Source organism: Nyctibius grandis, chromosome 2 (assembly GCF_013368605.1).
Source record: "Nyctibius grandis isolate bNycGra1 chromosome 2, bNycGra1.pri, whole genome shotgun sequence".
Classification (NCBI taxonomy): Eukaryota; Metazoa; Chordata; class Aves; order Nyctibiiformes; family Nyctibiidae; genus Nyctibius; species Nyctibius grandis.
Genome location: NC_090659.1, coordinates 105,520,159 through 105,544,906, shown reverse-complemented (window position 1 = coordinate 105,544,906; position 24,748 = coordinate 105,520,159). Strand labels below are relative to the sequence as shown.

Genomic DNA, 24,748 nt, shown 5'->3' with positions numbered 1-24,748 from the left:
AAACATCTTTGTTTTGAATTATTTTGTCCCCCCAAAACCTGCCCCCTGTACTTTAAATACAGTTCCCTAACGCTCGTCCACTCATCATTAAAAGGAAATTCCATGTGAACAAGCATGCAGGGACCAGATTCAGGCTATACCCATGCAGCAACTTTGCCAACATATTCCCACAGTAATTGTTCTCTGCAATCGAATCATCAAAATGCTTGAAAAATCCATATTCACTGAAACATGATGGACTTCATCCAGCAAAGCCCTTAAAGTAACATGGGCAAAACTAAACCACCACTACATAATAAAACAAACACACCCACATAACAGATAAAAGGACAAAAGGACCCAATTAATGGGAGAATACTTCTCAGAAAACAACTGGTGACCCCTGAACACTGAAGCTCAGTGGAAGATCTGCCAAAGATAAGCCTAGGAACTAAAATTCTAACTCAGTTGGATATTTAAAAAACTACTAATTCAATAGAAAGACCAGTTTTATGGCACCTTGTAAATTCCATTCATCCTCCCAACCATTTTATGCACCTTATACAATGAACAGTCCATCTTTTGTATTTAGCTTTCAAGTTTGCTATTCTGTTCCAATCATGAAGAAGACCCGTTCAACAGCTTTGTATAACAAAAGATACTCCTTTTACTTACAAACATGGCCACGCATATACCCATTGGATCATCGCAACTCCAAAAGCATGGCTACCTTCCATGTTATCCTCCACTAGGAAACATTTGTGGGGTACCAATATTACTCCTTTGTCTCTCTTTTTTTTATGTTGCAAGATCTCTCTTTCCTCCACATCTTAACATTTTCCATCACATACTTGTATGACTACAGTTTTTCTTCACCCATATTTTTGTTCCCTGTCTCAAATTCAGTTCCTAGTTTTCCGCTTCATCTTTCTTTCCAATTTCCCCTCCACTGCAAACACAATTCGCTTTTCCCCAATGCAGAACTCCTGCAAGGAATAGGATTAAACAAGTTTAAAGTATATTCGTGAGCATGTGAGAAAGACCCATGCAAACAGTTATGGGTCATGACACTTGACAGGTATGTCCTAATACTGAATCAAACGTGCATACCAAAAGACCATTCATACCACTCCACTCACCCTGAAGATGAGTTCAATTCCCACTTAATCAGCTGGTCGAACAAGATCAAATTTTCTAACAGTACACGCTACAGAATTTGTTCTCTCAATTCCATGCTTAAGTTCCTATGCAACGGAAAGCTATCATCTTCATAAATGAAACCAGGTGATCCGATGAAATTATTTATTACTGTTCCACCAACATGAACATTCAAACTTTTACAAGCGTTCACCAAGAAACAAAACCAGTCACAACAATATTTTATCCACAATTATTAAGATGTATGCAATCTTCCATAAAATAATTCAGTTCTGTTGAACATTTTTATGAGTCCATGATAAATGTTTCAAAGTCCTGGTCTAAGTCTGAAGCAAGGGCATCCACAAAATCTTCAACTGAAGGTGATTTCTGAAGCATACCTACAAAACCAAGACAAAAGACTCTCAGCAAGAATACCTCGAAAGCTTTGTCAACAATAATGCTTATTGCTAACTAACTTTTAATGTCATACTACGACAGAACCGGCTATCATGTTTCTTTGTCAAGAAATAAATGCAATTATAGTGTATAGAGATGATTTAATTTCTTCAAGCTACTTGTTACACATTATCACAAAATTGACAGGTTTCAAGACTGTTAACTGATTTTTCTCATTACAATCTTGCTTAAGCAGGGAATTATGTCAATTTTAAAGCAATGTAACCATAGACTCAGTCATTTCCAAACGACTGGAATAAATCAGTGATTGAGCAAGTATCTAAATCCTTAACTGCTGAGTCTCAGGTCTGACAGAGCCAGAAAAACCAACATATTTTCTGAAAGTGTTAAAAACCTTAAGAGCATTTAATTTAGTATTTAAAGTACAAATATCTCTGAAATTTTTCAGAAGGCATGAAACATAACCAAACAAAAGCATTTTCAGTGTACTGCAGTTTTAGTTTTGCTTTTTTACAGTACCAGAACTCACCTTTTATTAAGAATTTTAATTAGTGCATCTGTTAGCTGTAGCATATGGCTACAGAATAACAGACAGGGAAATTAGCATAACGAAGAATCATGCTCAAGTACTTTGTTAGGTAATTCTGTAAACAGAGCAGCTAAAAATCTTCTCCCCAGAATCCCAGTTTTTAGAAAACATGAGAATTTGTCCTGTAAATTATTTGCAGATGTTTCTTTGTACTTAACATTACATTAATGCTGGTCTTTTCACTGTTATTAACATTTTCAAGATTATATATGGAAATTTACTGCATTATTTGTACCAGAAAAAAAAACCAGTACAGCTGCCAAATAATGTAAAACTTAATCTTCGTACTTCTTTGAAGTGATCTGTTCTTTCTGACAACTGCCAATATAAATATAACCTTGTTCTACTCTTTCTGATCGGCGTACCTACTGAACATAATTTTGTATTCCTTCACATCCTCAACAACATTTGCTTTCAGTGGAAATTATAATTGCATGCTGTTAAAAGAGCGAAATCTTTTACTATAACACAATGATTCAAAACCCACCAGGAAACAGACCAGCTCGAGGTAATTTTGCATGAGCAACCAAAATGAATTTTCTTGCTAAGACCCCATTTCAATCTGATTTAAACACATTGCATGTATCAACACAAACTGCCATGACCCAGTGGATTAATACTGAGCACTAAAAGGAAAACGAATCTTGTACTATATATAGGTTGACTGAAATGCTGTTAAATGAAGTTTGTATCAAGCTATTTTCAAAATGACAGAGAACAGAATTAATATTTCCAAATACTTGGTAAACTTGTCATCTGCTCTAAAGTTAGTAAAATTGCTGTGGAATTACTTCTAGTTCACAATGAAAAATGGCTTGCTCTATGCTGGGCTGAGAAGCAGATGTATCCAGATAGCAGCTGCTAATCTAACCTCCCCAGAGAGCCACAGCCTCTTGCAGACTCCTGCTCTCAGGTTCCTGAGTGGGCTGGCCGGGGGACATGCTTATTTGCTCCCTAACAGCCTTGGAAAAAATCCTGTTTAAACTCATATTATTTTCCTGCAGTTTTCTCAGAAGCGGAGAGAATGCCTGAAGAAGGTGACACTGATGGCAGCCCACATGTACTGTCATGCGTGACTACTGGAGCTTCACCTTAAACTCAGCTGGAGCGCTCCAGTCCCAACAGTGCAATTAGTTCTGCCTCTTTTTTTGCCTCATTTTCCCTCAGACACTTACATCTGAGCTAACTGGCTCTATTTCTAGAGACTGAACAGCAGAAAGACCTTCATAGGTGGCACTCATCTGACCTTTTTCAGAGGTCTACTTTATGATGAGATGCTTATGAAGAACCTACTTTTCCCTGTATCCCAGAAAGGGAACCTGGATGACTAGCACAGGTATAAAGATCTGAAGTTGGTGAAATCATTCCTTTCTTCCATTTTATAAGATGTGGCTCTATAAAAGAACCATTTTTCTAAAGTCAATATGCCCTTTTCTATCAGATATTGATATGGAGGGATGACTGTAGTGCTGCATAGACAGAATATAAAGATGTCCACAATAGACATAACCATCACTCCCCAAGCCCCAAAATACAAAAACCCCCTTCCAATACTGACTTCATAAAAAACAGCCCACCCAGATGATGTTTAGCCGATTCTTCTGACACACTAAAATTTATTCTGCTGTGGACAATTCTTAAAACTATGATTATCAATATGTTGCAAAAGAAGAAAAGCTATCAGTATAATGATTAGGGGGAAGAGAAGAGACTGATGCTGAGATTATCTTCAAGTAGATTTTACTTCCCCTCTTACATAAAAATGGCAAATCATAACAAAAACATTCCAACCCTGGATATTACAAAATGAATAAAAGAAACATAATTAACTACAGTTCATTTGCATGTATTTTAGTGCAGCTGAATAGTCTTACCAAATCTCACTCAAAACTTGTTACAAATTGCATTCATTTAGACTCCGCATGGTTTGTTTTAAACACGTAGGAGAATTCAAAATCGTTCTGGCAATAGTTAACGTCAAATGACATCCTACCCAGTAGTTCCAACTTTTGATAATACGAACACATTTCAGATTTCTTGCATTAGTGGTCTACTGCATTGCTATTTTCCCATCACTGACATCAAAAGCAGACACTGGCAGAATTTGCCTTTGCAAGGGAAAGATGAAGAGTGAGTGAGGTCATTGTCGAAGAACTCCTACTGTAGTAAAATGATCGTGCCCTTATGAAATAAATCACTACAGATTTTAGAGCAGACAACTCCAAAAGAAACAGATACTGATGTTATTTCCGTGTTTTAACCTCTTACTCTACACAGATGTGATAAGAATGGTCATGTCTCACTTTAAACTCCATTAAAACATATCAAAGCAGGATTAGCTTTGATGTATTCTAAGTACTCAGCACTTCAGTCTAAACGATTTAGTAAGATGTCCACAAGGTCTGATGGTTGCAGTTTTAAAATCTAGGAGTGTATTTTATACATTCAGCCCAACTCTTATTTCAGCTCAGTCTCTCCCAAGCCTAAGGCAACTGCATAACTTATCTTCTCTGCTTTGAAGTTTTCTTTCACATTACAGCTCTGTGGTTAACCACACCCTTTTGAGAGATGGTTAGCTATAACCTACAATCACTAGAAACTGGGAGAAGAATAAAGCCTGTGGCAAAATTTGGCCTCTGCCCCTTTGGAACACTAATTATTTTGGGTCCCTGTAGTTTGAGTTAACATATGTTGACATTCACATCACCTTTTAGGATTTATGCATATTTCTTATACTTTTAAAGAGACATACAATCATTATCTGATGATCTTTACAGACTCTTCAAATCATAATATTCTACAAAGTACAGTTTGAGGCACGGAAAAACAAATTTTCAAACTGTATTGGAGCAAATGTGTGTTTATTTACAGATTCAGTTGGGTTGATTACCATGTATGCACACAGCTGAGTATGTCCGTCCACAATATAATACAGCATTAACAAATCAAGAACACAACTTCACATGTATTTTGCACGAGGACTCCTTCAGAAACCCAAAGGGCAATGTGGCTGCATCAAAACTGCAGAAAAAGTGCACTCCAGGATATGTTCGATGCTCTCGGTTCCCAGATCATCCAACTCAGTACTTTTCACACTGCAATTCACTTTCTGCCTATGCACCTGGGTTTCTTTCCAGTCAGGGAGTGCCAAGGGAGAGGGGGAGGGATGGTGCACACCTGAATATTGTTCAGACTTGCAACCAGCATACAAATGGACCTGGAAGGGGCACCTGGGTTAGATACCTTTAAAGGAATTTGGAATCCCTAACACCATGTAGTCCTGGGAAGGAGAGGGTGTGAAAGAGCCATGTGGCCAACCCACAATGACAGAGGAATCAAGTTCTTCTCAAACTGTATTTCCTCTCTAAGGAAAAAAAGGCAAGCCTCTTGAACAAAGCATTGTTCACTCATTTTTTAATTGCTCCTGCTATCTATATTTGTCTATTTCTGTATGTTGTAGATTATTAAAGCGGTAAGATAAAAGGGGTCCTCTTTCAGAAAATATTAAAAAAGGTTTCATAAGGCCTTTGTGGGTTTTTTTTTTAAATGGAAACAAATGCCAAGAGAATCAAATCCAAACAAAAAAAAGTATATTGTATTTTCTTATTAAAAACTAGTCCAAACAGGAATCTTGTCAGTAACTCCATTGGATGGCAGGTCAGATCCTTTATCTTCCCTAATCAGTACATCTACGGAATCGTGTGGGAGAAAGATGAAAAGCTAGGGTCACATCCAAACACAAAAGAAAGACAATAGATAGCTTCTGAGAAGAAAATCATAACAAAGAAACTGTATAAATGAAATGTGCTTGTGAAGTTATCAGTTATCAAACAACGAACATGGCTAACTTCACAACGAGATACGGAAGCACTTCAAGGGTGAGGCTACATAGGTGCATCCAGAAGTCAGACTTGTACAAGCGCATTTCTTTACAAAAAAAAAAAAAAGCCTGAAATAACAGCCTACAGAACTTAAGGTTTTTGAAATATGGCACTAGTGAGCACAGAAACTGGACTGTTTCCTTGAAGAAGAGTAAAATCAACAAGCTTTTAAAAATTCTGGTGGAATCTGTCTTTAATCAGGAATCTGTTTGGTCATCTGCTATGGGAGCGCAGTTTTGCAACTGATTAAAACCAACAAAAGATGGAAATCAAGTATTCTGGAACATCCATAATGAAAAGGGAAAAATTGCGCAAAAGGAGTCAGAGGCTGATTGAACCTAAACAAATTAAAGAACAAGTAACTGTTCTTACTTTTCTCCTTAAATTCTCAATTTTTGTAATAAATACAAAGCAATTAAGTATAAACATATAAGCTTTTCCGTCATGCATATTCTGTGATTTAACCTCAAATAATCCCAAACAAGCAATCAAATTATTAACTTGTCAAAAGACCTGAGTCACCTCAATTTCATTTTTCACAGAGACATTCAAGCGTGGTCGTTTAAGTTTTGCACTGTCTACAGATGAACAACACAATATGCACAGGCAAGGAATCTGCTGATGAATTCTGGTTATTTTATGATCTTTAATACCTTTTAAAATTTCTGTTTAAAGTAATATTAAAGAAATTCAGAGTACAAAAGTGAAATTCAGAATATAAAAGTGGCCAGGGGGATAATCTGAAGCAAGGAATATGTACCCTTGGTGAAAGAGGACCAGATCAGGGAATACTTAAGCAGTCTGGACATACATAAGCCCACAGGCCCTGATGCGATGCTGAGCGCTAAGGGAGGTGGCAGATGGCTTTGCAAGGTGACTCTCAGTAATCTTTGATCAATCATGGCCACTGGGAGAAGTGCCAAAAGACTGGAGAAAAGCAAACGTCCCTTCTATCTTCAAGAAGGGCAAGGAGAACCCAGGAAACTACAGGCTGGTTAGTCTCACCTCCATCCCTAGGAAGGTGGTGGAGCAGCTAATCCTGGAAACCATTTTCAGGCTCATGAAAAAGAAAAAAATCATCAGGAATAGTCAGCATGGATTCACCAAGGGCAAGTCATGCTTAACCAACCTGATAACCTTATATGATGAAACAACTGGCCTGGTAAATGAAGGGAGACTGTGCATATTGTCTGCCTAGACTTCAGTAAGGTTTTTGACACTGTCTCCCTTAAGACCCTCACAGAGAAGCTGTTGATGTACAGGCTGGATGAACAGATAGGGAGGTGGACTGACAACTGGCTGAATGGCCATGCCCAGAGGGAGGTGACCAGTGTCACAAAGTTTATTTGTAGGCCAGTAACTAGTGGTGTACCCCAGGAGTCAATACTGGGTCCAGTCCTACTTAATATCTTCATTATTGACCTGGATGATGGGGCAGAGTTCAACAAAGAGAAGTGCAAAGTTCTGCACCCAGGGAGGAATAATCCCAGGCACCAACATATGCTGGGGGCCACCCAGCAGGAAACCAGCTTTGCAGAAAAGGACCTGGGGGTTCTACTGGACACCAAGTTAACACAGCAATGGGCCCTTGCCACAAAGAAGGCGAATGGCATCCTGGGCTGTAGTAGGCAAAGTATTGCCAGCAGGTCGAGGAAGGTGACCCTTCCCCTCTGCTCAGCACTGGTGAGGCCACACCTGGAGTGCTGTGTCCAGAGCGGAGCTCCTCAGTACAAGACAGACATGGACATACTGGAGAGAATCCAACAAAGGGCTATTAAGATGACTGAGGAACTGGAGCATCTCTCCTATGATGAAAGGCTGAGGGAGCTGAGACTGCTCAGCCTAGAGAAGAGAAGGCTCAGGGAGATCTTATTAATGTGTATAAATACCTGGAAGGAGGGTGCAAAGATGATGGAGCCAGGCTCTCTTCAGTGGTGCCCAGTGACAGGACCAGAAGCAATAGGCACAAACTGAAACACAGGAGGCTCTGTCTGAACATCAGGAAACACTTTTCCCCTGTGATGGTGACCAAGCACAGGCACAGGTTGCCCAGAAAGTCTGTGGTGTCTCCATCCTTGGACATGGTGGACATGGTCCTGGGCAACTGACTCTAGGTGGCCCTGCTTGAGCAAGAGGGATGGACTAGATGACCTGCAGAGGTCTCTTTCAACCTCAACTATTCTATGATTCTGTAATTCTGTGAAAATATCTTGAAAACTTCTGCCATTTTCTGTAAATCAGTAGTCTGTGCTTTTGTCACCAGTACAGAATCACAGAATCACAGAATCACAGAATGTTAGGGATTGGAAGGGACCTCGAAAGATCATCTAGTCCAATCCCCCTGCCGGAGCAGGATTACCTAGACCATATCACACAGGAACGCGTCCAGGCGGGTTTTGAATGTCTCCAGAGAAGGAGACTCCACAACCTCTCTGGGCAGCCTGTTCCAGTGTTCGGTCACCCTCACCGTAAAGAAGTTTTTCCTCATATTTAAGTGGAACCTCCTGTGTTCCAGCTTGCACCCATTGCCCCTTGTCCTGTCAAGGGATGTCACTGAGAAGAGCCTGGCTCCATCCTCATGACACTTGCCCTTTCCATATTTATAAACATTAATGAGGTCACCCCTCAGTCTCCTCTTCTCCAAGCTAAAGAGACCCAGCTCCCTCAGCCTCTCCTCATAAGGGAGATGTTCCACTCCCTCAATCATCTTCGTGGCTCTACGCTGGACTCTCTCTAGCAGTTCCCTGTCCTTCTTGAACTGAGGGGCCCAGAACTGGACACAATACTCCAGATGCGGCCTCACCAGGGCAGAGTAGAGGGGGAGGAGAACCTCTCTCGACCTGCTGACCACACCCCTTCTAATACAGCCCAGGATGCCATTGGCCTTCTTGGCCACAAGGGCACACTGCTGGCTCATGGTCATCCTACTGTCCACTAGGACCCCCAGGTCCCTTTCCCCTACGCTGGACTCCAACAGCTCGGCCCCCAACTTGTACTGGTACATGGGGTTGTTCTTGCCCAGATGCAGGACTCTACACTTGCCCTTTCATTAAATTTCTCCCCGACCAACTCTCCAGCCTGTCCAGGTCCCTCTGAATGGCTGCGCAGCCTTCCGGCACGTCAGCCACTTCTCCCAGTTTTGTGTCATCAGCGAACTTGCTGACAGTGCACTCTAATCCCTCATCCAAGTCATTAATGAATATATTGAATAGAACTGGTCCCAGAACCGACCCCTGCGGGACTCCACTAGACACAGGCCTCCAACTGGACTCTGTCCCATTGACCACCACTCTCTGGCTTCTTTCCTTCAGCCAGTTCACAATCCACCTCACTACCCGATCATCCAGACCACACTTCCCCAGTTTAGCTGCGAGGATGCTGTGGGAGACCGTGTCAAACGCTTTACTGAAATCGAGATAGACCACATCCACAGCTTTACCATCATCTATCCACCGGGTAACATCCTCATAAAAGGCTATCAAGTTGATTAAGCATGACTTCCCCTTGGTGAAGCCATGCTGAGTGCCCCTAATGATCCCCCTATCCTTGATGTGCCTAGAGACAGCACCAAGGACAAGTTGTTCCATCACCTTTCCGGGGATGGAGGTGAGGCTGACCGGTCTATAGTTACCCGGGTCCTCCTTCTTGCCCTTTTTGAAGACTGGAGTGACATTCGCTTTCCTCCAGTCCTCAGGCACCTCTCCTGTTGCCCACGACTTAGCAAAGATGATGGAGAGTGGCCTAGCAATGACTTCCGCCAGCTCCCTCAGCACCCGCGGATGCATCCCATCAGGGCCCATGGATTTATGGACGTCCAGATTGCTTAATTGGTCCCTGACCCAGCCCTCATCTACCAAGACCGACTCCTCCTCTATCCTGACTTCTTCTGGGGCCTCAGGGGTCCGGGGCTCCTCAGGACAGCCTCCAACAGTATAGACAGAGGCAAAGAAGGCATTCAGTAACTCCGCCTTCTTTTTATCCTCTGTCTCCAGGGCCCCCACCTCATTCATCAGTGGGCCTACATTGCCTCTAGTGTTGGCTTTACCTGCAATGTATTTGAAGAAGCCCTTTCTGTTGTCCTTGACCTCTCTTGCAAGGTTTAATTCCAAGGAGGCCTTAGCTTTCCTAGTTGCCTCCCTACATCCTCTGACAACAGACTTATATTCCTCCCAAGTGGCCAGCCCCTCCTTCCATGATCTGTACACCCTCTTCTTCCACTTGAGTTTGCCCAGCAGTTCCCTGTTTAACCATGCAGGTCTCCTGGTACCCTTCCTCGACTTCCTACCTGCTGGGATGCTCTGATCTTGAGCACGGAAGAAGCAGTCCTTGAATGCTAACCAACTATCTTGGGCCCCCTTACCTTCTAGTACCCTGTCCCATGGGATTTCCCCTAGCAATTGCTTGAAAAGGCCAAAGTTGGCCCTCCTGAAGTCCAGGGTTGTGATTCTGCCAGCTATTCTGTTCCTGCCACATGAGATCCTGAACTCTGCCATCTCATGGTCACTACAACCAAGGCTGCCCTCAACCTTCACCTCTTCAACCAGACCCTCCTTGTTAGTGAGGATAAGATCCAGCAGCGCTCCTCTCCTAGTTGCCTCATCCACCATTTGCATCAGAAAGTTATCATCAATGCACTGGAGGAACTTCCTGGACTGAGGATGGCTGGCTGAGTAGGCCTCCCAGCAAATATCAGGGTAGTTGAAATCCCCCTCAACAACCAGGCCCTGTAATTGCGAGACTGCTCTCAGCTGCCTGTAGAAGGCCTCATCACCCTCCTCATCCTGATCTGGTGGCCTGTAATAGACACCCACAACAGTATCACCCCTGCCAGCCTGCCCCTTAATTCGCACCCACAAACTCTCAACTCGCTCCTGATCCGCCCCTGGACAGAACTCAATACATTCTAGCTGCTCACTCACATAAAGAGCAACTCCACCACCTCTCCTTAGCGGCCTGTCTTTCCTGAACAGGACATAGCCATCCATGACCACATTCCAGTCATGCGAGGCTTCCCACCAAGTCTCTGTAATTGCCACTAGATCATAGCCCCCCGACCGAACACGGATTTCTAACTCCTCCTGTTTATTCCCCATGCTGCGCGCATTGGTGTACAGGCATTTCAGGGAGCGAGCTGAGCACACCGATTTCACCCCAGGGGGATGGGAGGCCTCCTGGTCTACCTCAACACTAGAGCGTTGCCCCAGTGGTGCAAGCCCAGCTACTACCCCATCCCCCTTCGAATCTAGTTTAAAGCTCTCCGAATGAGCCCTGCTAATTCCTGTCCCAGAACCCTTTTGCCCTTACGACATAAGCTTTTCCCATGTATTACCGTCACGCCTGGTGTCTTATAAAACTGGCCATTATCAAAGAACCCAAAGCCCTGCCTGTAGCACCAGTCTCGTAGCCAGGCATTAATAGAGAGAATCCTACTATTCCATCCCACGTCATCACCTGAAAATGGAAGGAGGGAGGAGAAAACAACTTGTGCCCCAGACTCTTTCACCAACCGTCCTAGGGCCTTGTAGTCTTTCTTCATCCCCCTCAGACTACGGGATGCAGCTTCTTCCCCACCTGTCTGGAAGATCAGCAGGGGGTAGTAGTCTGTGGCCTTCACCAGGTTGGGGAGTTGCCTGGTGATATCCCTGATTCGGGCTCCAGGCAGGCTGCAGACCTCCCTGTGGTGGGGGTCAGCTCTGCATATTGGGCCCTCAGATCCCTTTAGGAAGGAGTCTCCAACCACTAAAACTCTTCTCTTCTTCCTTGTGGAGGAGGTAGCTATACGCCTGTCAGGTTTTTCTGACTGTGGTGGGACCTCTGATATAGGTTGCCTCTCCACCACATCCCCATTGGACTGGCTGTATTCCACTAGGGCTTCATATCTATTGCTCAGGGGCACCTGTGGAGGCAAGGTAGGCAAGGAGGGCACTCACCTTTTGCCACGGCCATAGACTTGCCTCCACTCACTCCTCTCCTCTAGGTTATTGTTTTCCACCTGAGAGGGGCAGAGTACAGGGGTCCCTCGATCCTGGGAGCTCTCTGGCAGGTGCTCCCATTTTTGTTGCAGGGAAGGCAGAGCCTGGCTCCACCAGTCTATCTCCATTTCAGCCTCCCGAATGCTCCTAAGCCTTTCTACTTCAGCTTGAAGCCTTTCAACCTGGCTTTGCAGCTGTGCCACTCGGCTGAGCAGATCATCTACTTGCTCACAGCGCACACAGCCCCCTGACACCACAGAGACACTGTAGCATTCCCTGCAGCCTGCAACCTGCACCATCGCCTCCTTCCATGGGAGCTCTGTCTGGGTTCCCACATCCATTTTGGTCTTCTTCTGCCGGGTAGATACCATTGTTCTTTCACTGAACTGGGAAATACCTGCTGGTGACACCCCTGGTTCACAGCTCCTTGGCACCTTCCTTGCCTTGTGCACTGGGAGGGAGTCAGCGCCCTCCCCAATGAGCTGCAAACGGCTGCGGCCTCTCCCGCCCTGGGACACACCCAGTCACAGCTGAGTCTCCCTCTCCCTTCAGGCCAGGGACTAGTCCCTGCCCTCCAGGAGGCTTTTTATCACCCGATCACAGGGGGTGGTGCGTTTAAATCGCTTAAATTGCCCGCGGTGCCTCCAGCTACGCCCCCTCCTCTCCTGATTCGTTGCCGGGAACCTCCGGGTCCGGGTCCGGGGTGGGGGGAAGCAGCTCGGGGCTGATGCTCGCGGGGGGCTCAGGGGGGGCCCAGAGTACGAAAACCGCCCGGTTAAGCCCGATGTCGCCCTCGCCCCCGCACTAACCTCAAGTCGCTGCCGCCGCTTTCGCTGCTGCCGCCGCTGTCCATTTAGATACACAGAGCGATAAGCACCCCCTCCCCTTTTCCTGTTTCTCTTATCTGTTTGTACCACTCATACTAATGCTGGCACAGAGGAGTTACTGCTGTCTGGTTCTCCTGTTACACGTGAACAAACACAGCAACAGGTGCACTAGAGTTACTGACCTTAAAGTGACACAGAGTTCTGTTTAGTGATTACGAATTTACTGATTTAAAAAAATTAAAAATCCAACATAAGATGTTTTTGGTCACAACATAAAAGATCCCATTATTCTACCATTAACACCAAGTTCACTGTCCTGCAGCACACACAACTATTCCTTAAACATAGCTCGCTCTCTTCTTCAAACTCCTAGCTGCACAGCTCTCGCTTCTTCCTCACTCACCATTGGCCATGAGGACTCACTGATGAAGTATCTGCACCAAATGAATTGAGGACTAATTATTGCATTACAAGAGAGATAAACTTGTTTGTGTGCTTTCAATGTACCTTGCCATACTTCATCATATTTGTATTTCCTTTAAACTTAAAATAAACGTGGAGTTTCCTGGACTATGATGCCACTTTTTCAGGTTAATTTCAGTAACAAGTTTTATCCAAAATAACTGATGCATACTCTCAATCCCAAACCGATTGTACCGTGTTCCACTGCGTTCTCTCACATGCATGGAGGAAAGCCAGCTGTAGTTCCATAGATTTCATGTAAGTTCACCCAGAGATTAATTTTGCAAAATTCATTCAAGTAATACTTGATACAAGGGAGCACACTGCCAGCAACTTCAACATAGCCTCTAGGACATTCCAGGAATATTCCATGCTCAGTAAAATTAAAAATACATCCCAGAAATAGAAGAGAGAAGCATAAATGGGGTTTAAAAACATTCTTTTTTCCTCTACCATATGACTTGCAATATAATTGGATTTGCTTGTAAAGGAAGATGTACGTTCCTGTCTTGCAGCTACTTAATCCACACGCTTAGGCTGTAGTTTTTTGAGGTTACAAACACAGGCTCTTCAAGAACAGTAAAGAATGGTAAGTTTGCAAAGTCATGCTGAAGGAAAAGCAACCCTGTAGATCAGAAATATAAATAGACTGATCTAGAGAATATATAGGTGCTTAAAATATGATGAGTCTAAGGAGAGCAGAGGTTATGGGCTCAAACATAAACAGATGGGTCAAAGAACTGAAACGTTCTAGTTATCAAACTGTGCCAAGTTCATGATGAAACACAGACACGTTACCACTGTCTTCTTTATCTGTAGGAAAAAAGCCACAACTTCCACTCTCCCAAACTGAAGTGATCAGAGGCCAGTGAATCAATATTCACCCTTAATATGAACAATTCCAGAGCAAATTGAAGGATGCCCCTTAGATGAAGTACTTACCAAGTGCTCACATCAGGAATAGCAACACTAATGCAAAATTGTTTGGTTTGAGTATTGCAATATTACAGAGGAAAGTTTTTATCCTGATCTCATTGACAGATTTGAGATAAAGTCAGCAGCTTCTCAAACTTGTTCTCCTGACATTATTTTTTTTAATATATGATGTAATTTTGTTACATGAATGATTTTTAAGTTATTTTCCAGATTCAAAAGGCAAATATCGTATTGAGAGGAATAATGAACCATGTTTCTTTACTACAGTCTTCAGACTGTATACATGAGAATGTATATTCAAAGTACTAATACAATCAAAGCTATTTTGATGATGGTAAAATGACATGGCCAAAACAAGTTCAAATACTTGTATACAAATAAACAGATCTATTATGAATTCCATGTATGTAAAAGTTATCCATTTTTTGTATCCAAAAATGGTGTCATCTATCTTTCTTCAAATACATGATACTCTCATTCTGAATTCTTTAGACAGCCTTTTAATACAACCCCTTCCAACACTTCACCTCAACTATCTTTGTCTTTTATTCTGTATATTAACAAGGAGTTCTACTGACCATGACACAAAGTTGACAACCAGTACACTTAACCACATAAAAGAAGTTTTCTTTCATAAATCAAATGAAAACCATAATTAAACTAGAAAGATCAAATTGGGAAATACAGTTAAATTATTTCTTCCTTGAGCAATGGAATAGAACAGTTCTAATTTTTTTCTACCTTGAACCATAAGTATGGGCTCCTTTCCACCGCCGTGTGCCAGCATCTCTCTACGATAACGCTCACCCATTGCCCTGGAGAAATACAGATGTTAGACCTATCTGCAAACACAACCTGTTCAGCTCTCCGTCAGATTCGCTTCTACGATCTCTACGTGAACTCTGAGACAGAGATCGAATGAAATCTTCCACCCTGAAACAATGACTGCCTTGACTACATGTTGACTCCTCAAATTCAAATTACATTTAAAATTACACTACAAGTAACTGAACTAGACAAATTTTATACATATGAATATGTGTTGGTGTTTATAGAAGTTAATTTGCAAACAACATTTTAGCCTTCATTGCTCCAAGGGGAAAAGCTGCTCTGTTACAATGCTCTGAGCATTCACCTAAGGTATAAGAACACTTACAATTTGTGATCTCACAATTTACTTTTTAATTTCACAAAGCAAAAAAGGTAGGATAGCTATACTCAGCTTTGAAGTTGGTGACATGAAGCTTGTTTAACACCTGAAGTTGCTTTTGATTTCAATAGAAAATTAGAAATAATTAGGCACCTATGAAAATCAAGCTCTCTAATTAAATCTAAATATGGATTTCAGTGCCTCCCAACTGGCACACCTGTACTTTAAAACATCAACACAAATTTTTTTGCACCAATGAACATGTCCCAAAGTACACTTTATACCTGTGGTTATTTCCTGTTCTGTAATCCTCTTATAATCAAGAAAAAAGCTAAAAACTAACTGTAATTTAAAAAGCCCATCAACCTACATGTCCTGATTTGTTTCACACTTTCCAGAAGCAAGTAGCATGATGCTTCATTCTACTTAATATTTTCGCCATTCTTACCTATCAAACGGGTTCTGAGCAAAACACTGTTTCCACACCATGGAGGCAACAGCCCGAGACATGAGGTAGGAGTAGTATTTGGCACCGTAGCCCACAAGATGGCTGAATCGCAGCTGCCAGGCCTGTAAGGAGAAAAGAAACAAAAAAACAGAACAGAAGCCATCTTTTAAATCTTTTAAATTGTTCGGCATTTTCTGAAGTATGAAGGAATAAATCTGATACTATTAATGACAAACAGTTAAAAGAAAAAAACCAACCACCACCAGAAATCCCGGAATGAAAACATCCTTTATTATAAGAAGCATTTTTCAACCTAAATAATGTATGTCCAATATACTGATCATCACAATTGAAATTATACATATATAGGGTCACAGAAGCAGAGAAAACCAAGCAGTAAAAAAATGTATTCATATTTGATAATAGCTGTGTTGTTCTACTGGTCTTGAAAGAAAACCACAATTACCTTATTACAAGTAACACCACATTTTATCATTTTCCATGTGGATAAGTGCAGTGCCACACTCGGAAAAGTTCAATCTATAAACCTTTGCCACAAACAAAATTATCATAGGGACTTGCATTTAATATTATAAAGAATACAGCTTCCCATATGCCAAAAAACTCAGAGACAGACAAATTACATCCACGTGCAACGTCATTGTTCATAGATTTGTTTGCACATTTTTCAATGCATATATATTGTAGATTATTGTTATTCATTTATGTATTGTTACTTGGCTTTATGACTCATTACAGTGACGGTGGACTCTTTTTTTAATGCTGTTTGGTGCTGTTTACTTCTGTTTTCTTAGCAGAGAAAATCAGAATTACTAGCCTTACTTTCACAGAAATAAAAATACTTTTTTTTTTTTATTTCTCTGACTGTAATAGAGTAATTTAAATAGGGAGAGACCTCCAAAGGTCATCTGGTCCAACCCTTGCTCAAACACAGCCAACTCTGACGAGGTTTCTCAGGGCTCTGTCTGAAGTCTCATTATCTCCAAGGATAAAGATTTCATCACCTCTCTGGTGCAATGTGGAAAGGCAAGCAGGTCCAAGTTTAAAAGACATTGTTTCCCAACAGATTTGGGCATATTTTTTGAATTGAAGATGGATGAATGTATAGATGAGGGAGTGAGAAACTTACTCTGCCCTTTCGGCTCTCTGAGGAAACCAAAGAGGAGACAGGTCCCATATCTTATTTGTCCTCCTATCCAAAGTCAAAGCTCTTAACATTCTTGTGATATGACCGTTGTCAAGATTTTTGTAGGTACTACAGAAAACAGAGTTTTAAAAAGGAAGTAGAAGATAAAAAATAAAGTAGCAGATGTTTTAAACTTAAATCCATGGGCTGTCAGATGCTTGTTCGTAACCTAGAGTCAATGGCTGAAATTCTGAGGCAGCCAAACAGAAAAGAGAAGGGGCATTAGCAATTTTGCAGAACTATTTATCTTTGTGATTCTTTATGGCACTGTAACAATCTCCTGATTTTTGACAGCTGAAATAAACTATGTTTCCTTATTCAAGAAAATGCTGATCATCATCTTATTCTCCATTATCCAAGTCAAAGATGTATGTGTATGTTAAAAAAAATGACCATCTGAGAAGGTGGAGAAAGAAAGTATTTGGCTTTTAATCAGTCTTTTCACCTTAAAAAAGGTAGCAAACAGTGACCTATAATCTAGTTCATTGTGAACAGTTGATGAGAAACGAAGTTGTTAGCTCTCTTTTCTAACCAACACCTACAAATAAAGTTCTCAAAGTTAGCTGTGATTCAGCCATTCAAAAGCTACTTTTAACAAGACGGGTATCTCCACCCTAAGACAGGTGTCCAAAACAGATGGAATTTGCCATGGGTGAGCACTCTAGCCTCTACTAGTACCCTATACAAGTAGTTTAAAGTAGGAGCACCAAAGTCTGCCCCTTTACTCTGCTCTCGTGAGACCCCACCTGGAGTACTGCGTTCAGCTCTGGGGCCCCAACATAAGAAGGACATGGAGCTGTTGGAGCAAGTCCAGAGGAGGGCCACGAAGATGATCAGAGGGCTGGAGCACCTCTCCTATGAAGACAGGCTGAGAGAGTTGGGGCTCTTCAGCCTGGAGAAGAGAAGGCTCCGGGGAGACCTTCTAGCAGCCTTCCAGTACCTGAAGGGGGCCTACAGGAAAGTGGGAGAGGGACTTTTTACAAGGACATGTAGTGACAGGACGAGGGGGAATGGCTTTAAACTGAAAGAGGGTAGATTTAGATTAGATATTAGGAAGAAATTCTTTACTGTGAGGGTAGTGAGACACTGGCACAGGTTGCCCAGAGAAGTTGTGGATGCCCCCTCCCTGGCGGTGTTTAAGGCCAGATTGGATGGGGCTTTGAGCAACATGCTCTAGCGGAAAGGTGTCCCTGCCTGTGGCAGGGGGGTTGGAACTAGCTTATCTTTAAGGTCCCTTCCAAACAAAAATATTCTATGATTCTAAAGTCAGAGGAGATGAAAAAATATATCCAGTCTTCAATTTTCCTGTAGGTCTCGATGCATGATGCAACTTCTTAAGAATTATTAACTTTTTTTTCCTTTTCTTTAAAGTAAACACCAATTGTACCATATCTCATTGTAATGCAAGTATGGAAAAACATTCAGCTTGGATACAGATTCTCCAGTTTGCTCTGAAAAGTATTGTGGTTGCTGTGTTTATACTTTATAGCTACAATTTTTTCCAACTAGTCCTTTAATTATAACCATAATAACTATACTAAAAGCACATTTTGAAACAGATCAGAGAGCCTACATTTTTAGAAGACTGAGCAGGAAAACATGTCAGGTTTTACTTTATTGTACGGTAAGTTTTCAAAGTTAGGATTAAAAGTTTCAACTCGAAAGCATAAATCTCTCAGGAATGTGGAAAGCTTTACTGATGAACTGGTTCATATATTCAAAAATTTAAATAATTTCAAATAGATCATTTCAGTGAAAAATCCAAGTAGCTTTTTCTGCTACAAACAAAAATAATCTCTATGAGCTTGACATAGGGAAGAATACTTCCACCTCTCCCATCAGAAAGGAATTATTTTAATGCATCATATGAGCTGTAAGTAGGACAGTATGTCTTCCTCAACAGCTCAGATTACATTGTTCACATCAAATGCTCTTGCATTTAATGGTCTGCACCTAAAACAGCTCATCTGCATTTCCAGGATGATCAACTATTCCATTCATCAGGTTTGTTGAAACTCTTTATCACAAGTAAGCAAGGAGAAAAGCACATCTTCTCAGCAACCTGTCCAAGACCAAAAGCTTGTTTCAGAGTCTGCACCTAAAACAGGCCTCAGTACCCTCTGTTTACATATAAGACATTTTGTTTGACCTTGTCTTTGCTAATATACTTAACTAAGAAACTTCACATTGTTTCCTTTCAAAAGAGAAAACAAAAGAATATAGAAAGACCAAGGAAAGACAGTGCTCATCTCTCTCCCTGCATTTGGGGATGCATATGATGAGAGCTGAGAATTCAAAAATTCACTGGCAACAGGACAGTCTCCAAAAAAGGAAACAAAACCAGAGGATGAGTCAATCCATCTTAAGATAGATGCCTAAGACAGACAAGGTATAGATGATTCTCTCTTCCTTCACTGGAATACATAAGGAACATACTTTTAGATAGCTCAAGTTACATAAACTGACTACCATCCTCAAAGGCATCCTGCAACTAACATTGTTTTCATATTGCAAACAGCAGTCAAGGAAATCTGATTATAAACACTGCTATTCCCTAGTGAAGTTTGAAGCCTATATTTGATTTTAATTTTTTTTTTAAATCAGTACAGATTTTCCCCACTCTAGAGTCTGAATAACTCTGGCATGTCATCATTCCCTGTCACTACTTTTTTCTCAGTCCTCACTCAAAGTTTCTGATCAGGAACTCCCAATCATCTTCAATATTTCACCACTACCCAGTATCTATTATATTACTCAAGTACATTTTCTGATTCTATGCTGTTCTAGCAATTAACTTTCCAAAATTGGACTTTGCTACCTGTAAACAAATATTAAAACATTAAGACGCATCCTCTACCCTAATTCACAAGGAGCTACCTGCCTGCATCAAAAAACTCCTCCTACTTTATACAGATGAGATTACAATCTAGGCAATAAAACGTTCAAAAAGCCCAAGAATATATAAGGCTAATACTCCTTTAAAAAGTTCTATGATCAATAAAAAATAAACACATCACTGTAAATGTATTTAAAACTAAATGGTTCACCTTTTTACATGAAACTCCATTTTAATAAAATTAGCTATGTATGCAAAATTACTTGATTTCTTGTGTTATTTCCAATGCTGAATGATTTCTCCATCTTAATAAAAAAAAATAAGACTTATCAATTTCCCTTTTGGAAAGGGTAAAGGCTAGACATGTAGAACTAGGACACTCTCCTTATTGAATGTTACATTCTTAGTAAGCAGTTAGAAAGTTAATGAAGACTCTGAGTAATCACCTACTTCAAAAGTTCCATGAACCTATTCCAGGAGTTTATAAAACAGTGCATTTTACAGCATAGCCCATGGGTTATGATAATATGCCATCCACAGGTCATGTTCATGCCTGCTTTTTATCCAACACAACAGACTGAAATAAAGGTGTGCGACTGATCTACTGCAGTTATTAAAGGGGCCTTTTTTCCACCACCATTATCAATCTTCTCTTACAACCATGTCTGAAATATTTCCAAAATTCCACGTGCAATGGCTTTCTGCCCCATCGTGTAACAAACAAAAATACCTCACTGATAATTTCGTATTCTTACACCTTATCAGGAATTTTTTTACAAAGCCTCTTGTAGGATACATTCTTAGGGTAAGATTCCGTTCATTTTACTCTAGCTACCTCAAACTAGGTATCTTGCCCAAACTAATCACATAGGCTTCCTTTGTAGCCAGAGGACAGAAGTATTTATCCTGTTATCTTTGGAGAGGATAGGACTACTGCTCTAAGGGGAAATCTCAATAATTTACTACAACTTCTGTCTTCTATTTAAAAGTGTAAACCACTTCATTCATTTTAACAATATGGTAGGATCAGTTAAACTAAACTGTTTTGAAGATGACACAAACTAATTTAGGATTCAATTATTTGAATTCTAAATTTAGAATTGTTAAGATCATCACAAAAATAATCTGATATAAAAATTTAGATGTGATTCTAGAGAGACAAAACTGAAAGAAAAAAACTATAGGTAGCTTATAATAACCTGGCTTTTGTTTGAGTGTGGGTAATCATTGTTCCATGAAGCTTCCACTAATTACATGGAATCAGTGCTAAAAAACCTACTACATCTTTTGGAAAGAAAAAAAAAACCTACAGAACCTAGTGCTTGGACTTTTCAAAATTGCTCTTCCAACAGTTTCGCTGTGACTTCAGTTACTTCAAAGTATATTTAAGTCCATTTTGCTTTGCATCTTAAGACAAAAAACACAAGTGAGAACCTGAAAGACCCAATACTAAATTAAGAAAAGTAATTTTCGTCATTTAAGTCTTCTAATTACAAAATGTGTGCTACAGTAATTACATCAATGAGCAAGTTGTTGAATAGTTTCCATGAGGAACAATATTTGATGGAGGTGGTATTTTGTGCCCTCCTCCTCTCCTTTCTTAATTAAATTCTTATTCTGGCAGGAAACCAAACAGAGGAGCAGCCAACTTATCTCATTCAGAGGCTATTGGGTGGAGAACCCCTGGGTTTGGCACTAACTTGATATTATTGCTCCTAATGCCCTTGAATTTAGCTATCAGCACAGGTGGAAAACTCCCGAGAGTCATGAAGAAGCTCCAGGTTCTGGTAACTTGGGAGCCAAGAGAGAATGGCGATTAGTATAGAAATAAGCCAGGCTATTTCCCTCTGCTGAGACCAAGATTTATCAGGGCTAGTGGAACTCAACACCGCTCTGGTATGCAAGCAAGCACATTTAAAGTCAGCCCAGGCAATGTTTTCTTGGCGCTGCCTCAGCCACTCATACAGCAGGTGCTGGAGGTGGGACGTAGAGAGCTGCAGGTTACAGGTCAAGAACTATGAGGCCACTTTTCAGCAGAGAAAAATGGTAAATTTACTGTGGTAAATCTGTGGGGTGCAGATTGGAGGGATGCTCCACATTTAGCTCAGCAAGTTTCCCGTTCTGATGTACTAGCTGTGCAGGCATTGATTTAAAATATCAGAGCGAAAAAGTGCTTTTAGCATGAGAAAAAACTGTATTATCTGATGACCAGGAGATCTGGTTTCACTTTTTCCCATTGACTCCATTATGCGTTTTCATGCTCTTCATTCCCATTTTCTACCCGAGATGGGAACTGAAGATCACTTTTCTCAAAATTCAAGGAAGATATTCAAGAGGTTTCACAGCACAGAGCTTCAACAACATCCGGTCATCACGTACAGAACATTTCTGCCTCATTCATTCAGTACAGTGTCTCCCAGAATTAGTGTGCTAATCAGGCTTCGAAGCTCAAGCTCTGCCGCTGGGTGCACTTATTTTGGGGAGGCCAAATTGTCACATAGCAGAATTTATTCTCCCACTTTTCTGTTTAAACTACTAACTTACTTTACAAATGAGAAAAGGATTTTCACATACACTTTGCAGCTTAAAGAATTCTCTTTCATTCTGAAACAAATCACAATTTTTTTCTTATTACATTAAGTGTTTTACGTAAGGTTACAGCGTGCTTTGAAGACATCCTCATGCATTCTCACTTGAAGAATCAATTTAATGAGTTTTGGAGTTCAGAGATTACAAACTATTTGTGCCAGTGGCTACTCTGGGGAAAAGCTAGAGCACTCACTGTCTGGCAGAAACAATTCTCTCCATAGGTATGCAGTGGCTTGCTCGGTCAACTTACTTTCTGTATTTTTGGCCTGAGCTGCCCTAAGTTTTATAGAATTACATCATCGTTCTGGAGTTTCACAATAATTCAAAAAATCCAATAAAGAGTTTTAAAGCCACTTCCTTTGCTGCAGTTTCTAATCTTGTTTAGAATAACAGAAAGTTAATTTCAAGAAACCACATCTTGTGCTGTGCCCCTAACTTGCTTAACATCAATACTCTTCAGTTTTTCAGTGTCATGCATTTCTGTGTTAGGAGTGGGAGAGCTCACAAAGTAAACCAACTCAGAGACATTGCTGACACTGTAGAAAGCGAGTCAAGCAAGAGATTAAGATTTCAATTTATAACACTTCTGTGTTTTTATAATAAAATGATAAATAAATCTAGCAAGGCAGGGAATGTAAATACTTTTGCAGTTGTTTACACTAGGGAAGAGGAAAGGAATTTAACATGCAATTAACCACTTAGGTGATTCTAGATATGTACCATATGGTCTTTGAATTACTTAAATGAAAGAAAAATACTTCATTCTTATTTAGAAACCATTAATGTATTTGAGCTGCTATAGCAAAATCATTTAAAACTATTTACTCTTCACCCTCTTCTCTCTTCCCCACAAAGGGACTGGGGGAAGGGGAACATGGGAGATAACAAAGAATACCGACATCAAAAAGCTGTATGTATGATCTGCATTGCTCCACAATCCTTAAAATTTGGATTAAAAGCCATGGAGATATGAAAATTGATTCTATATTGTGTCCTTTGACTGACCTTATTTGGACAAGTTGAGAGACAGTGTTACTTGTAGACATTATAAGTAGTCTTTAAAGTAAAATGTAAGAAACATGCAATCAGGCAATTTCCAAACAAGTCTTTCATGTTGTAACACGTAACTCTACACACATATACATACACATGCAATGCACATACCCTATTCTATTACCAAGTAATAATTTCTATTACTGCCTAAACTTTAAAGGTTCATAAGCCTGAGATAACTAGAATCAGATCACTGTTTCCTTTGGGTACAGACTCTCACTGAAGCTCATGGTTTTTATCCTACTTTACCAATGAAACCAAATTTTAAGTATTGACTTATTCTTTTAAAACAAACATCATCAATGTTGCTTAAGGTAAGCTCTTACAAAAAATGAGAAAATTTTTAAGCAATGTTGTACCTGCAAAATATATTGGCCAGTACAACTTAATCATGTAAATTATCTGTATCTCCACTGGAAGATGAGATAGCTACTATTTTACAGTAATGCTCGTTACTATCTTTCGCCAGAGCCCCTCCAGACAGGGATTTAGGGGATCATGATTCTAATCCTGAATCTGCCACAAACTGCAATATGAGCTTGAAGAAACTCCTTTTTTTCCCCTCTCAGTCTGCCACCTCCTGTTAAGCGAGGGTGATAATACCTCCTCTCTCTTGTTCTTTTCTGTTTTGACTGCAAGCTTTTCACAGAAAGGACAATCTCATGCTACGTTTGAAGAGCATCTCATTTCAGACCCTCTAGCCTGTATTTATGGCAATGACATATTCAGTTACATCTATCACTATCAAATATAGCTCCAGTACTGCAATCCTGGGGAAAAAAAGGAAATGTGAGAACAGAAATACTTAAAACTAAACACAGCAATCTGCATTTTTATATATATCTTATATATATATAAAGATATATCTAAACCACATACAGCTATTTCAAAATGTTACCAAGAGATGTATGCAACTACTTTCTCCACTGTTCCTTACAATGCTCTGCTACGTGTAAATACTTTCGCTAAAGTATGTTTGAGTTTCACGGGGCTAACACTTGCAAAAAGAATTTCCTTAAAAGTGCTTCATATCTCATGGTATCTGTAAACACTCTGCTGCTGTAGATAGTTGCCCAGTGAATAGTGTCATATTACCACCAGAAAACAAATCTTCACAATATTTGCTATCAGCATTTTCTTTATCATAAAATGACCTCAACTCCACAAAGACAGAAACCTAAACAAACCTTGAAGGGTGACTTTAAGAACTTTTGAAAGTCCCCGTGTCTACTTTAATACTGACCTCAGCAGGGCACCAATCT

The 24,748-nt window shown here is 40.6% G+C and overlaps 1 protein-coding gene across 2 annotated transcripts in view; it reads right to left on the bottom strand.

Moving 5' to 3' along the window:
- Window positions 1-1,267: 1,267 nt before the first annotated feature.
- MIPEP (mitochondrial intermediate peptidase) overlaps window positions 1,268-24,748 on the bottom strand; it is a 97,863-nt gene continuing 74,382 nt past the window's right edge. For both annotated transcript variants that reach the window (XM_068422194.1, XM_068422203.1), the window contains exons 17-19: window positions 15,802-15,923; window positions 14,945-15,018; window positions 1,268-1,517 (exon numbers count right to left, since the gene is read on the bottom strand). In XM_068422194.1, the coding sequence (XP_068278295.1) occupies window positions 1,423-1,517; window positions 14,945-15,018; window positions 15,802-15,923 (291 nt within the window). In that variant the 3' untranslated portion in view covers window positions 1,268-1,422. The remainder of the gene's footprint in view (window positions 1,518-14,944; window positions 15,019-15,801; window positions 15,924-24,748) is intronic.